Below are 12,581 nucleotides of genomic sequence, written 5' to 3'. Positions count from 1 at the left end.
AGGTGCAGTGCTATTGTAATGCATGCAACGTCAAGCAAGCCACTGCTTCTTGTGCAGACGGAGGAGATATCAATGTCCCAATGCCCATCCTACCTGGGCTGGTTTTATCATAGTTGCTTCCGCTTCGGCTCCTCACTTTCCACTTCTCCCCCCAAACGCGGGACTGCAGCTACCTTACATGTTATAGGTTGATTTAGGCATTGGTTGGAGCCAGATCCTTCCCCAATCAGCTGCAGAAAGTCGGTGGTACTGGCAGCCAAGGTGTCGAGATTTCCTTGGAGTGGGGCACGCTGTGTGTTTTCAGGCTTGTGGGATGTACTTGGCTTTGATAGCAGGGCATATCAGGGCAGTTTGTGGGAGGGGAGAAGAGAGAAGGAAGAAAGAGAAACGAGAGGCAGGAGACGAGATGGACAGGGACACAACACTACGTGAAGAAACTTGCGCTGTATTGAGAACAATAAATAGATCACGCCATTTTATGGTCTCAGAAAAACCAGATATGTGTTTGGGGCCTGGGCCATAGAGGTCAAATATTGTAGTGAGTTTGAGCAGGTTAGACCTCTGCACGTTCAGAAAAAAATATATATAATTTCGACCATGGTACATTTGCAACGACAGGGACTAAAGCAGCGTAGTCATAATGCTAGCTGTTGAGGCAACTGACCTTTGTTCCATACCTAACCTAATGCCTAATACCTAAATTGCTTAGGACATATCGGCTGTTGTCTAGTGACACATCTTCCAGAGAATTGGGCGCTATTTCAAGAAAGAAGAAAAAGCAAGATTGTCTCTACCTAGTTCTCGCAAAAAGAAGAGCATTGACCCCGTAGAATAGGCCCACATTACAAAGAGTAGAGCTAACACCAGAATATAAACATCATGGTCACTTCCAACCAAGCTCCCATGACAACATCAATGTCCATGAACCTTCCCAGCCTTCCAGTTCTGCTTGCACTAAAGAAAAGATGAACTGAGGTATGGTCGGATGAACTCGTCTTAGCTTCGCCCGAAGGCTACTGGTCACCAGCACTGCGTAGAAGTGCGAGTTCGGCGCTGGTGGCCCTCACCCTTGCCAGCTGTTGAAGTGCGAGCTGAAGGGGATCATTGGGTGTCGTAATCGGTGTTGTTGATTGTCACTTGATCTCTGGCATTGTGGTTTGGCTTCGCTGTTGATGATGGTGTTGACGATGGCGATGATGATGATGGTGATGGTGTTTGGCCTGGCCCACTGGCTTGCTGCTCCTTCTTCATTTCCCCTGTAGCTTCAAGCGCAGGGAGCGGACCAGGCCAATGGTTGAGGCGGGTACCCGGAGGAATATGCATAGAAGTTATCCAAATTAAGTATCGCGCAAGTAAATAGGGGATGGGGGATTTCGTTTAAGGGCGCATTTGGCAAATTGAGGGTCAACTTAGCTTTGTGGTATGTCCAGGCGATTATCCTATCTGAGGACCCATGTTATGAAATGGACGCAACTCCCAAGATGTTGCGGAAGATAACAAGATTGATTAGCTATGCTTGTTGTAGGGTAGTATTGTATGTACTTAGCTTTGGTTTACATTCAAACCCTCTTGAACCAGGAGACTAAGATACCAACAGAGTGAGTACACTTGAGCCCAGTAACAAGGAAGAAAGAAGAAGCCGGCCCAGCTTTTTGAGGTGTAATTAGCTCGAATATACGCTGGAATGACCATGGACTAAAAGACACTAGAACGCTAAACTAGTCAAGCACATTGTCCAACGCTGGAAACATCAAATCAGGGAAAGGCTTCGGGGTACTTAGCTTTGGTATGCACCTGGACACTTAACGGGATCAGTAATACTAATCAATATCTTTGTGCTGGGGTGTACTCTTTGGTATACGTAGGAAGGCTTGAAGCCGGAAGAACTGAGGGCACAAAATATCATGTAACTTCTTCCGACCCTGATGATGCGGGATGTACTTAGCTTTGGTTTGCATCAAGTATCTGCTTGCAGCGTTAAGATCCTATGGTCGAGTTGCGGATTGCCGGTTCTTTTTCAAAGCTGATGCTTGTGTACAAAGTCAGTATTACTATAGCTCATATCACAACAAATATGGGGGAGGGGGGATAAAGTGGTGGATTTGGTCGGTTCGGGCGTACTTAGCTGTGGCTCACAACATTGTGTCAGGTATCTCCACGAGGTATACAAAACCAGTTCCTGCCATGACCACCAGTCAGTACCGATGAAGTTCACCTTTAACAGACATGGGGATGGGGGATATGGTGGAGCATTTGGTCGTTCGGGAAGAACTTAGCTTTGGTTTGCAACGTCGCGTCAAGAATTTCCACAAGGTATTCCTGAGACCAACCTTAGATATCTGTCAGAGTTGATGAAGCTCATGGGAGCAAGTATGGGGACGGAGATGAGGATGGTGCATTTGGTCGGGGGCTCATGGGAACTTAGCTCTGGAACGTGTTGAGACTCGAAATCTCTCTCAAAACGACCAAAGACACCTATTCTGGAAACGAGTCAGCGTTACTTTGCTTTTTTTCGCTCAACAGCAAGGGGAAAGGGGATATTGTGGTGCATTTGATCAAGATGAATAGACTTAGCTTTGGTATTGACCAGAACAGGCAAGCTGGTGGAGACTGGAGACTGAGCATGCAGGATAAGGTTGAGTTTAGAAGAGAGTTGCAAGTGGAGAAAACATGGGAGAGTCTGAGACGCGTGGCAGAATAATAAACGCTGCTGTCTCAGAGTACTAGACCGAAGGAACTATCTGGGGTGCAGTTCTACGTAAACGGCAGGTGCGCTGCTCGAGGGCGGGTGCCGTGTAAACAACGCAACAGCATTATACTGATTGACGCAGACCAAGAAACTACAACATGCTGCAGACTCTACTGTGCTTATAGGCAAATATTGATTGCAGGATGAGTGTATGAAGCCGTAGACTACATAGTGGTGGTGATGCACCCCTGTATGATAGGGCACAAAATACCTGCCTCAGGCCAAATATTATTGCCCCATATCCCAGGCACCAAGGCATGCAAGTAGGAAAAGCCCCGCTAACCGCATTAGGAACCCCGCTCACAACGACGCAGGGATGTTGTCCTTCTCTTCATTCATTATTCCTACATCCTGCTGGCTTTGGGAGGGTACATCAATACAATGGCTGAATCTGCGGGACCAGAACACACTGCCTTCACGCAATGGGCTGTCAAAAACGGCATCAAGATCAATGGCGTTGCCCCCGCTCACTTCCCAGGCCGGAGACTGGGCATGGTTGCCACGAGGGATGTTGATGTAAGTGCTTTTTAGTAAATCTAATCAGATATCTTGAGAGATACTGTGAAACGTTACATGTGTCTTTGTTCATATTGCTAATTCCTGACTCAGGAAAACGAAACCATGCTCTCCATCCCCGTAGACCTAATGCTCACAATCGACTCCATCCCCAAGGCATTTCTATCTTGTTTTCCAGAGAGTACACCAGTCCAAGGAATCCTTGCTGCCTTTCTCACGCACGGGGATCAAAAAGCTCTATCCAAAATGAGCACCTGGCAAAGCGTCTGGCCCCCATGGTCAGAGTTCGAAGAGAGCATGCCCATTTTCTGGACAGGCACATTCCGTGTCTCACAACTCCCAGGCGATGACCGACAAAATGAGACTCACAATGGCAAAACGACTCCAAAGATGGCATTTGCTCGTCTACCCCCATCTATATCTGGCTCTTGGAACACAAACAGCACTTCCACCTCAAACACCAACTCAAACTCCACATCGAAAGCTCGAACCTCATCCACATCCCCATCCCCATCCTCAGACTCAGACTTGACTTCCTACGAAAAACGCTACCAATCTCTCCTCCCACAACAAGAATCCCGCTTTGAGCGCGCCTGGTCAAGTACTCTATCCGTTTTCCCATCAACAGATTTCACAAAATATGCGCATAACTGGGCGATTATCAACAGCCGCAGCTTCTATTATATTTCTCCTGGCAAGGAGGAGCCTGAAGACTGGAACGATGCCATTGCTATGGTGCCTTATGCGGATTATTTTAATCATGCGGATGATGCGGTATGTTTTCTATTCCTTTATGGTTATCTTGATGCTGTTGGAAGTTTGAGGCTGATTGTAAATGTTGGCAGGCATGTGAAGTTGTCTTTGATGGGGAGTGGTACACATTCAAGGCTACGCGGCGCTACGGTACATCTTACCATTACCCTCAAATTCCTCCCCTCCTCTACCATAAGCCACGGCTAACGCACCGCCCAGAAAAGGGTGAAGAAATTTACATGAACTACGGCGAACACTCGAACGATTTTCTCTGGGTTGAATGTCTGTCTCTCGCCCTTCATCCTTCCCCTAACTCCAACCTCAACTAGCCAAAACTAACTCCTCTCAGATGGCTTTTCCCTACCCAACAACCCCTCAGACAGCATCTACCTCGACGAAATAATCATCCCAGAACTCTCGCAAGCAGAGAAGAAAGAACTGATTGAGCAGGCGTGTTTCGGGTTTGTCCCCTTATCCTCCGCCCTTTCTTTTACATGTACATAGACTTCAAATTGTCTGACAATTGGACCAGAAATTACGAACTTACGGCATCTGGCGTGAATAACAGCGTTATAGCTGCTGCGAGTATAAAATATATGAACCGGCAGCAGTGGCGGGATTACGTGAATGATGGCTCTGGGATGGGATTTGACGGGGAGAAGACGGCGAGTGTTATCCGCGGGTGGGTTGAGGCGTATTTGAAGGAATGCAAGGCGGCGCTTGATGCTCTTAGAGGGCTATCAAAAGGTGCAATCACTTGCTCGGATAAGGAGAAACTTGGATTGATACTCGCTCGGTGGAGGCAGATCCAACAGCTGTGCGAGGCTGCTATAAACGATACCGCGATATAAACTACGGATACAAGAACCAGGTTAAAACTGTGACATGATGGATAGAAATGCATTCCGTCGCTAAACCAGGTATCAGGCTAACAAAACAAATAGCCATATGCAACGAAACACAGAGACAATGTTCTTTAGGATAAACGCTGAATAAGACGAATTTCTTAGGTAGGGCAAGAATAAAAGCAACCATCAATGCCCACGGCTAATGATAATCCTTGGTCTTGTCATCGCAGAACTCCCAAAACTGTTTCGCCTTTCCAGTCCCTCCAGCCTCTTTGGTCCTCATTGCGTTCGTCAAATGTGGAGCGACATTGGTGTGGATACGGCCCCAGGGGATGACATAGCAACCGTTGTTTTCCAAGTTGATATCCGGGGAAAGACCGGCGTATAGTTCTGTAAAAGCGGCAAGCTTCGGGCTATGCAGCCACGGCCAGTTAAAAACCTTTGTCCAGCCCGCGTGTCTCAAAAGGTTGGTATTGGCAGCACCGGGGTTGATCGCAACACTGACGATGCCGTGTTCGTGGCCAAGGCGACGTGCGAACTCGCAGGACAGGAACCATGTGCCCACCTTGGTGTTCATGTAGTTTCGAGCGTTATCCTGGGGTGTATTGCTCAATTCCGAAATGATAATTCCCTCGAGAGGCGAACTGAGCTCAGCAACCTGAGCACTCAGCCAGACCACTCTCGTAGATCCAGGGAAAGCTGGGCCACTTATAAGAACCGCCGCATCGAGAAGAGGGATCATCATCTGGGTGAATAGGAACGGCCCGAGGCAGTTGGTTGCCATCTGAAGTTCCAATCCTTGCTTTGACAAGACGCCTACGGGTGGCTCGGCGATACCAGCGTTGTTCCAGAGGACGTCAAGCTTGGATTCCTTTTCCATGAAAGCATCGGCAGATTCTCTGATAGAGGTCAGATCGTCGAGCTTGAGAACGATGTAGTCGACTTGGCCGTCGCGCTCGGCAACGGTCTTCTGGATGTGAGCGACAGCTTCCTTCGCCTTTTCCTCTGTGCGGCCAGTGATGTAGACGGTGCCTCCTCTGGCGTAGAGGATCTTGGCGAGCTCGAGTCCGATGCCTGAAGTACCGCCAGTCACGAGGAAGACCTTGCCCTTCTGGAAGGGGATTTCTTTCTCGGTGAATGTTGGGCGTGGAGGGAACATTTGCGATAGCTGCACGCTGGTTTTGTAGGTTGGCAACTCGGGCTTAGGAGCGGCTGGCTTCTTGGGTTGGCTGGGCTGGCCTTCCTTCGCCGCGCGTTTGAAAGTGAAGGGCGCCATTGTGAAGGAAGTAGTAAATATGCTTGAGAGAGATCCGAGCAGTCCACAAGTTTTTGTCAAGAGAGTGTGGTGGGTGGACTAGGAGAGAAGAATGTCGCGAGGGTCGAGGAGAAGTTCTTTCCCGGTGCCATGTAAACATTGGACAGCAGTCACGACTCGGGCGGATATGGAAAGAGGTTGTGCAGTGGGCCTCTGTCGCGGTTGCCTTTCTGGGAAGAGCAAGCCCATCGACACGCGACCTCAAAGCGTCAAGGCGACGAAGAGAACGTCGCAGTTCGAGTCCCTGATCAAGCAACCCCTCGTTGTTGCCCGTCAAGGTGCGAAAGATGGTCGAACAAGCCAACTGTCATTCTCATAGTTGTGTTAGCCAGCTCGAGATTTTCTGGACGTCCAATGCAAAAGTTAGCAGCCGACTGCCTATACCTTGTCAAGTCATGCCAAAGACTGAGTTGGTCCAGTACTGCTTGTCGGCATTGTGTTCTTCGTGAAGGATGAACGTTGGGTATGCGAGTGTGTTGATCTAACATCTGGCGGGGTTGCCACCAATATATATATCACGAGACCAATCCAAGCCGACAGCTGGACTTAACAAGCTAAGTCCGAGAGTAGAGAGGCAGTAGTAAACGGTCAATAGAAGTGCATTCTCATCTTGCAAGTCAAATATAAGTAGCCAAAGGTATATCTAGAACGCCCGCTATCTTAGCCAACGCCGTAACTTCAAGACAATCGATGAGTTAGAAACATTGTAGTTTAATCTTCGATGCTGACAAAACGCCGCAGGATCATGAGAATCAGTGCAACCAGTACGCCGAATATAGCCCGGTCCAGCCAGGGACTATCCTGCGAGGCGACTGGCGCCGGGGCGGAAGCAGTTGCTCGCGTAGGCGTGGGTCGTGGTTGTTGTTGAAGGGCTTGGGATGGTGACGCTGGTGCTGGTGTTGGTACTGCCGAGCTTGGGAATATCGGTACCTGGGCTGGAGCAGCTGGAGGCAGAGGTGTCGAAGTATCTGGAGCAGATGTACTCGGACTTTTCTCTCCAGCATCCATGGCGGGCTCACCCATCGACGAGGTCTCCTGTGACTTCGTCTCATCCTTCGCCGACTCATCTGTAGCACCCTCAGCCTTACCCTCCTCATTCTTCTCCGTCGATTCCTTCTTCCCACCCATCCTCAACCCCTCAGGAACCCCCTCATCCTCCTCCTCCCGTTCCACATCAACCCCTTGTTCAACACAAAACCCCCTCCACTCCCTCAAAACAATTTCATTACTCCTCGTTCCACCCCCACACCCCATCTCAGCACAACACCACCCCCTAGACTTCCCCGCCCACTCCCGTCGCACCTCATCCCCAACATCCAACCCCCCAACCTGCCCCCTCGCATCCCCACCCATAAAACTCCTTATCGCCGTCAACGCAGTCCGAACCCCCCAAGCAGGCTGCCACGTCTCCTCATGGTGTCCCGAAATACTGAGACAAATTTCGCGATTCACCTCGAAGCGCCCTGAGGGTGTAAGGAAGCGGAACATCGGTGGGCGGAGCGGGTATGTAGGTGGGAATGTTATGCGGCCGTGGTAGATCCCAGATGCGTAGGGGGTTGAGGGAGGGCCGGTTAACGTGAAGTGCCAGTCGAAGAGATTTTCGTCGCTTATGGGGGCGGCGTGGAAGTGCGGAGAGGGGGAGGAGGAGAGCTCCGAGGCTTCTTTCATTAGGCGGCGGAGGGAGCGGGACATCTTGGTGTTTTTCTTCGAGGAGGTTTTGATACTGCGGTTTGGTGAAGTAGGGGTTAAGTGTAGGCGCTGGGTTGCGCGTTCTGGACGTTGTCAAAGTCGAGAAGTCGAGATAAGCTTGATGGTGTTGACGTAGTAGGTAGCGGTACTGAACCTAAGATCGAAGGCAGAATGATAAGAGGAAATGCAAGTCCGAGTCCAGCTGGGAAGTTTTAAAGTGCTCAAGTTCAAGAAACAGGAAGGTCGCTAATAAACAAGAAATACGAAGGAGAATCGAGGGAGCGAAGAATAGAGGTCCGACGTCCGTAGATGCAAGCTGGCGCAATCGGCTTGCGAAAGTCATTTACTTGACACCTGTCATTTCAGGCAGAAACTAGCTAATACAGAAACTCCGCCAGAGAAACAACCCGATGTAAGTATAGGTACAACAACCCGAACGCCTGTCCGAAAGCTAAGAATATATAATATTAATCCCAGTCGCGCCAGTCATCTTCTCGTGAGCCTTTATTTCCTGGTGCAGACCCTTTACCTTGTGTTGGCTGGAGGGAGAAGTTGTTATCGTCGTCGAGGTGATCCTCGTAGCTACCCTCGCCTGGCCGTGGTCGGGGAGACATGGGCGGGAGTGTCTTCATTGAGACACCTGAGCCTGTCGTCGGTCGGTCTGGGTAGTTCAGGCCTTCTATCGGTTGGTCTGGTGTCCATCCCTGCGGGAGGTCTGAGCCTAGCCAGCTGCGATGGTTGCCCATATTGCGCAAGTACATATTTCGCCGCTCTTCCGCTGCTTGCTCGCGTCTTTCGCGCACTCGCTCTTGAGCTTCTAGGAATTTCGGGCTCGGCTCCCAATCCCAGCCGTTACCTGACGTTGTGCGGGCTGGTACGAACCACAGAAGAGGCTTATCGCCGAAAAGATGGATCAGGTTGCGCTTCCAGCCTAGATCAAACGCATTCGGCATTTTCTCGTTATCGAGTTCCGCTAGGTAGTCTTCGTAGCGATCATGTTCCCGTTGTCGTTCCAGGTCAGCGTACGAGCGGGACAAGGCTTGTTGCGCAGGGGTCAGGTTCTCGCTTGAGGTGTGTGTCTCTTCACCCTCCTCTGGACGCGTAACACCAGGTATAGCATTTGCATGCGCGTCAAAAATCTGATTTCCAAACCCTTGTAGTCTTCCGCCGAAAGTATCTTGGTTCTCGCCGCCATTGCGCGGGTCATTATGTCCCAGTACGCCCTCGTAGCGGCGGCGATCCAGCGCTTTCCGCAGAGGCGAAACATATCGCGTCTTTTCGAGGCATTCAATCGTAGTCAGTCCACGAATAGCAAGACTAATATGCCAAGCCGTGAACCCGGTCAAGACCAACCCGATTATACCTCCAAGGATCGACAGCAACACGACATTCACAGGCAGCAACCCATCCATAGAATGCGGATCCTCAAAGACAACAGTCCAAATCCAGATAGCGGACACGCCGAAGTCAACCCAGCAGAACAGCGACGTGTAGATAAGGAAAAGGAGGAACGCTTTGTAGTTGTGGAGTCCGACGCACGTCGCTAGCCAGGGACAGTGGTGGTCCATCTTCAGTACGCAGCGCTTACATGTTGAACAGTGGTGCGCGCGATCCGGCTTCGGACACTGACATTTTCTGCAGAATCGAGACCGTCCTTCCGAGTTTACCGTGAACGACGTGTATTCGGGGAGTTCGGTAATCGGCAAAGCGCTGTACTCATGCCGACTGCTTCCGCGCGTGCCGGAGAGAGGCGAACCGGGATCCGTAAAGACCGCAGTCGTATACGATGCATTAAGGCAGATATAAAGGACGACACCGAGGATCGAGCTTGGTAAGCCTATATCAAGCAAGCAAAAACCGTCAGCAACCACCGCCACGAAAGTCGAAATCAAGGCTTCTCAACATACCGATGAAAGAGCTATTCGACCCCTTCAATCCCACACTAGCCTCCACATAAACTGCCCAAGTCGTCAATCCATAGACAAACGCTAACGGGAAATAAGTCGCGGCCGCGCAGCAGTATCGTTCGCAGCGCAGAGCCCAGGCCCTGGGCCGGTGCTTCGGGAACGAGGGTGACGTGGGTGTTGACATGGCCAACGTGGCCATCACAGGGCTTGAGAATGACCAGCTAACAAATTGGAGGCTGGAAAAGGGCGAGCGCGTGTTTAAAAAGGGTGGGAGATCATCGCGATTATGGAGATGCTCGGTAGATTGCTAATCGTGCGGGGAGGATGCTAGGCAACGGGCAAAACAGCAAAAAGAGAAAGTCGACGCTGACAACACTGTCTTTCGCGACAGAGAAATGGCGCTGGATCAAGAATGCTAGCGCTAGCAAAGGCGAGAGGCGAGAGGCGAGAAAAGTTGTGGCAGAGAAGGCTGGAATGAGCTCATCTGCAGTAAAGTTCGCAGCACTTGTCCCCATCGTGATGATCAAGCGCCCTATCGGATTTACACCGCCACAGCCACGCAGCTGACGCGCCCAAAATAGTCTTCCTTACAGAACATACGTACACAACTGATGAACTTGCAGGAACTACGGAATTATTATTGATGCTGCCTAGATATTCGCAATGTGCATTTGTTCCCTGGTTCAACTGGGACTAGCTATGTTATCTCGTAAAAGTATGGACATAAGAAATTCGCTCGTCAAGAAAGAGCCAAACTACAAAACGTAGCGATCCCTATAACGCCCACGGCAAGGTATGAGGCCTATTATGCAAATGAAATACAAAGGTAGCAGGCCGGTATATACACAGATTGGGGATATCGATTATAGCAAATGTGTGCGGTGAAATAGCAAGAAGGGCCGTAAAGATAGCTGCAAGCAGCTTAGCTGGAGAACAGGTTTCCTTGGTCGCACCAGCCGTTGACAGGCTACATAACTCGTTAGCAAAATTCATGCATCTGAAAAGACAAGATAACTTACCAGGCAGCTGAACCTGTAGCACCAGGAGCAGTTGGAGCTCGGGTACTTGTAGAAGTCCACAATGAGAATGATAAAGCCAACAAGAACGGCAACCAAGGCGCCCAAGCGAACCAACCACCAAGCCCACCAAAGAGGCTTGCGACCTGCAAAGAAGCCCTTGGGGTTGAACTTGCCGAGATCGGCAAATTTTTTACCACCCGATGTCTTGTTGGCGTCGGACTCGGCATTGTCGGAGGCAACGCCACCGCTCATAGCGACGTAAGGACTGCGAGCAAGACCAATGCGCTCACGGAGAGCATTTGGAGACCTCATGACACAAAGTCCGAGCGCAAGGCCCATAGTAAAACCACCAAGATGCGAGAAATTGTCCAATCCAGGCAGGAGGCCGAGCACGAAGGAGACGGCGATACCGAGAATCATGATAATGAACTCAACCCAGGGGCTCTGGCGATCCTTCCACCCGTAGAGCAGTTCCAAAACAAACAGCGCCAAAATACCAAAAAGCGCACCGGAACAACCGCAGGACGCCTCGCCTTGACCGGCATAATTTCCTCCAAGTACGAATCCCCAAATACCGCTGGAAAAGTAAACCAGCGAATACCGCCACCAACCAATCATCCGTTCCATATCCGCTCCCATCGTCATCTGCACGAGCAGGTTGAATCCGATATGAATGAAACCACTGTGAAGGAACATGGGGATAATGAAGCGAAACCACTGGTTGGGCTCCGGCTGGTCGTCGAGCGATCCGCCAGCGTGAGGGTTGGGAACTCCGCTGAATCCGCACAGCTCGGACAGTGTACAGTCTGTATCGGTCGTCGTCGAATTCGGGCAGGGGAAATTGACTTGTTGAGTAGCATTTTGAAGTCCGGGGACATTCTTCATGCAAGGTGTATATCTCGCTCCCATGTTAATCTGAACGTATGCGGACGGGCCAACCATCGGGTTGAACTGAGGCTTTGTTTGAACGGGCGATCCAGTAAGTTGACCGGCCTTTACCAGCTCAACAATGAAGACTATAATTTGAGCGGCCGTTAAAATATATGTAACCCAAGCGATCTTCTTCTTGAGAAATCCTTTCTTCTGTTTCTGTCGACGCGGCGCTTGCGGTTCCATCATGGCAGGGTCTGGGGCGTAATGAGTCGGCTGTTGCATCCAAGGCTGAGGTCCAGGTTCGTTGTTGTAGGGGTTCGGTGACTTGAGCGGAATATTCTCTGCGTATTGATCGTGATCGTGCATGCGTCCTCCAGCAACATATGCCCCGTTCTCTGATCCGATGGATTGTTGGCTGTAACGCATGTTATGAGGGTCATGGGGGTCGTCGGGTTGGTAGTAAGGAGCGTTGTTGTGATAGCCTCCTACTGGGCTCGGGCTCGGTCGTGGAGAGACTCTGTTGAAAGAATCTGTAGCATGATCGTGCTGATCGTAGGCAGGAGGGCTATTGTACGCGCCGTTGTAATAGCCTTGGGCGGCCATGATAGCGGATGAAGGAAGTCGTGGGCGGCGCCCGGCAAGGCAAGGGATGGATGGTCTGGGGTCGGTCTCCGGTGGTGAACAAAGAGGGACAACCCGCGCTTTGACGTTACAGCAACAAAGATAAAGTGCTGTCGCTTATGCTAGCGGTCGATGGACGAATGGATTGATTATCGCTGCAAGTGTAAACAAGGCCAGGGGCCTCTTAGCTGGAACAAACTACTTCCGAGGCTGAGATGAGACCTGACAACGAGGGACACCACTAAGAACGTGGTCACGCAAGGATCGTCGGATACGATTGTTGTTCAAAGA

The 12,581-nt window shown here is 50.5% G+C and overlaps 5 protein-coding genes across 5 annotated transcripts; 1 reads left to right on the top strand and 4 right to left on the bottom strand.

Annotated features, from left to right (window-relative positions):
• Window positions 1–3,085: 3,085 nt before the first annotated feature.
• On the top strand, window positions 3,086–4,921 carry BDV14DRAFT_167791 (ribosomal N-lysine methyltransferase). Its single transcript, XM_073767744.1, has 6 exons — window positions 3,086–3,265; window positions 3,359–4,039; window positions 4,111–4,168; window positions 4,238–4,300; window positions 4,368–4,479; window positions 4,551–4,921. Exons 1-6 carry the CDS (start codon window positions 3,131–3,133, stop codon window positions 4,867–4,869), a joined length of 1,368 nt encoding a protein of 455 aa, XP_073631303.1. The 5' UTR covers window positions 3,086–3,130; the 3' UTR covers window positions 4,870–4,921.
• Window positions 4,733–6,286, bottom strand: BDV14DRAFT_153015 (uncharacterized protein). Its single transcript, XM_073766608.1, has one exon. It carries the CDS (start codon window positions 6,140–6,142, stop codon window positions 5,066–5,068), a length of 1,077 nt encoding a protein of 358 aa, XP_073631302.1. The 5' UTR covers window positions 6,143–6,286; the 3' UTR covers window positions 4,733–5,065.
• Window positions 6,287–6,892: 606 nt separating this feature from the next.
• Window positions 6,893–7,873, bottom strand: BDV14DRAFT_197123 (ubiquitin-conjugating enzyme/RWD-like protein; the record flags this gene model as incomplete). The annotated part of the gene is made up of 1 exon (XM_073772598.1): window positions 6,893–7,873. The coding sequence occupies one exon, from the start codon at window positions 7,871–7,873 to the stop codon at window positions 6,893–6,895; it is 981 nt and encodes a 326-aa protein (XP_073631301.1).
• Window positions 7,874–8,105: 232 nt separating this feature from the next.
• BDV14DRAFT_152957 (DHHC family palmitoyltransferase) lies at window positions 8,106–10,337 on the bottom strand. Its single transcript, XM_073766606.1, has 2 exons — window positions 9,778–10,337; window positions 8,106–9,707 (listed from the first exon to the last, which is right to left on the bottom strand). Exons 1-2 carry the CDS (start codon window positions 9,974–9,976, stop codon window positions 8,338–8,340), a joined length of 1,569 nt encoding a protein of 522 aa, XP_073631300.1. The 5' UTR covers window positions 9,977–10,337; the 3' UTR covers window positions 8,106–8,337.
• BDV14DRAFT_152947 (rhomboid family membrane protein) lies at window positions 10,338–12,468 on the bottom strand. The gene is made up of 2 exons (XM_073766605.1): window positions 10,797–12,468; window positions 10,338–10,744 (listed from the first exon to the last, which is right to left on the bottom strand). Exons 1-2 carry the CDS (start codon window positions 12,270–12,272, stop codon window positions 10,700–10,702), a joined length of 1,521 nt encoding a protein of 506 aa, XP_073631299.1. The 5' UTR covers window positions 12,273–12,468; the 3' UTR covers window positions 10,338–10,699.
• Between the last annotated feature and the right edge of the window lie 113 nt (window positions 12,469–12,581).

The sequence above is a fragment of the Aspergillus stella-maris genome (genome assembly GCF_047715825.1).
Source record: "Aspergillus stella-maris strain CBS 113639 unplaced genomic scaffold BDV14scaffold_9, whole genome shotgun sequence".
Taxonomy (NCBI): Eukaryota; Fungi; Ascomycota; class Eurotiomycetes; order Eurotiales; family Aspergillaceae; genus Aspergillus; species Aspergillus stella-maris.
The sequence above is the reverse complement of the archived record's forward strand: the minus strand, read 5'-3'. Positions and strand labels throughout refer to the sequence as shown.

Coding starts and splice junctions, on each gene's coding strand:
- BDV14DRAFT_167791 (XM_073767744.1), top strand. CDS start 3,131: ATGGCTGAATCTGCGGGACCAGAACACACTGCCTTCACGCAATGGGCT. Junction 3,266..3,358: donor TTGCCACGAGGGATGTTGAT/GTAAGTGCTTTT, acceptor TTCCTGACTCAG/GAAAACGAAACCATGCTCTC. Junction 4,301..4,367: donor CGATTTTCTCTGGGTTGAAT/GTCTGTCTCTCG, acceptor AACTCCTCTCAG/ATGGCTTTTCCCTACCCAAC.
- BDV14DRAFT_153015 (XM_073766608.1), bottom strand. CDS start 6,142: ATGGCGCCCTTCACTTTCAAACGCGCGGCGAAGGAAGGCCAGCCCAGC.
- BDV14DRAFT_152957 (XM_073766606.1), bottom strand. CDS start 9,976: ATGGCCACGTTGGCCATGTCAACACCCACGTCACCCTCGTTCCCGAAG. Junction 9,708..9,777: donor GTCGAATAGCTCTTTCATCG/GTATGTTGAGAA, acceptor TGCTTGATATAG/GCTTACCAAGCTCGATCCTC.
- BDV14DRAFT_152947 (XM_073766605.1), bottom strand. CDS start 12,272: ATGGCCGCCCAAGGCTATTACAACGGCGCGTACAATAGCCCTCCTGCC. Junction 10,745..10,796: donor GCTACAGGTTCAGCTGCCTG/GTAAGTTATCTT, acceptor CGAGTTATGTAG/CCTGTCAACGGCTGGTGCGA.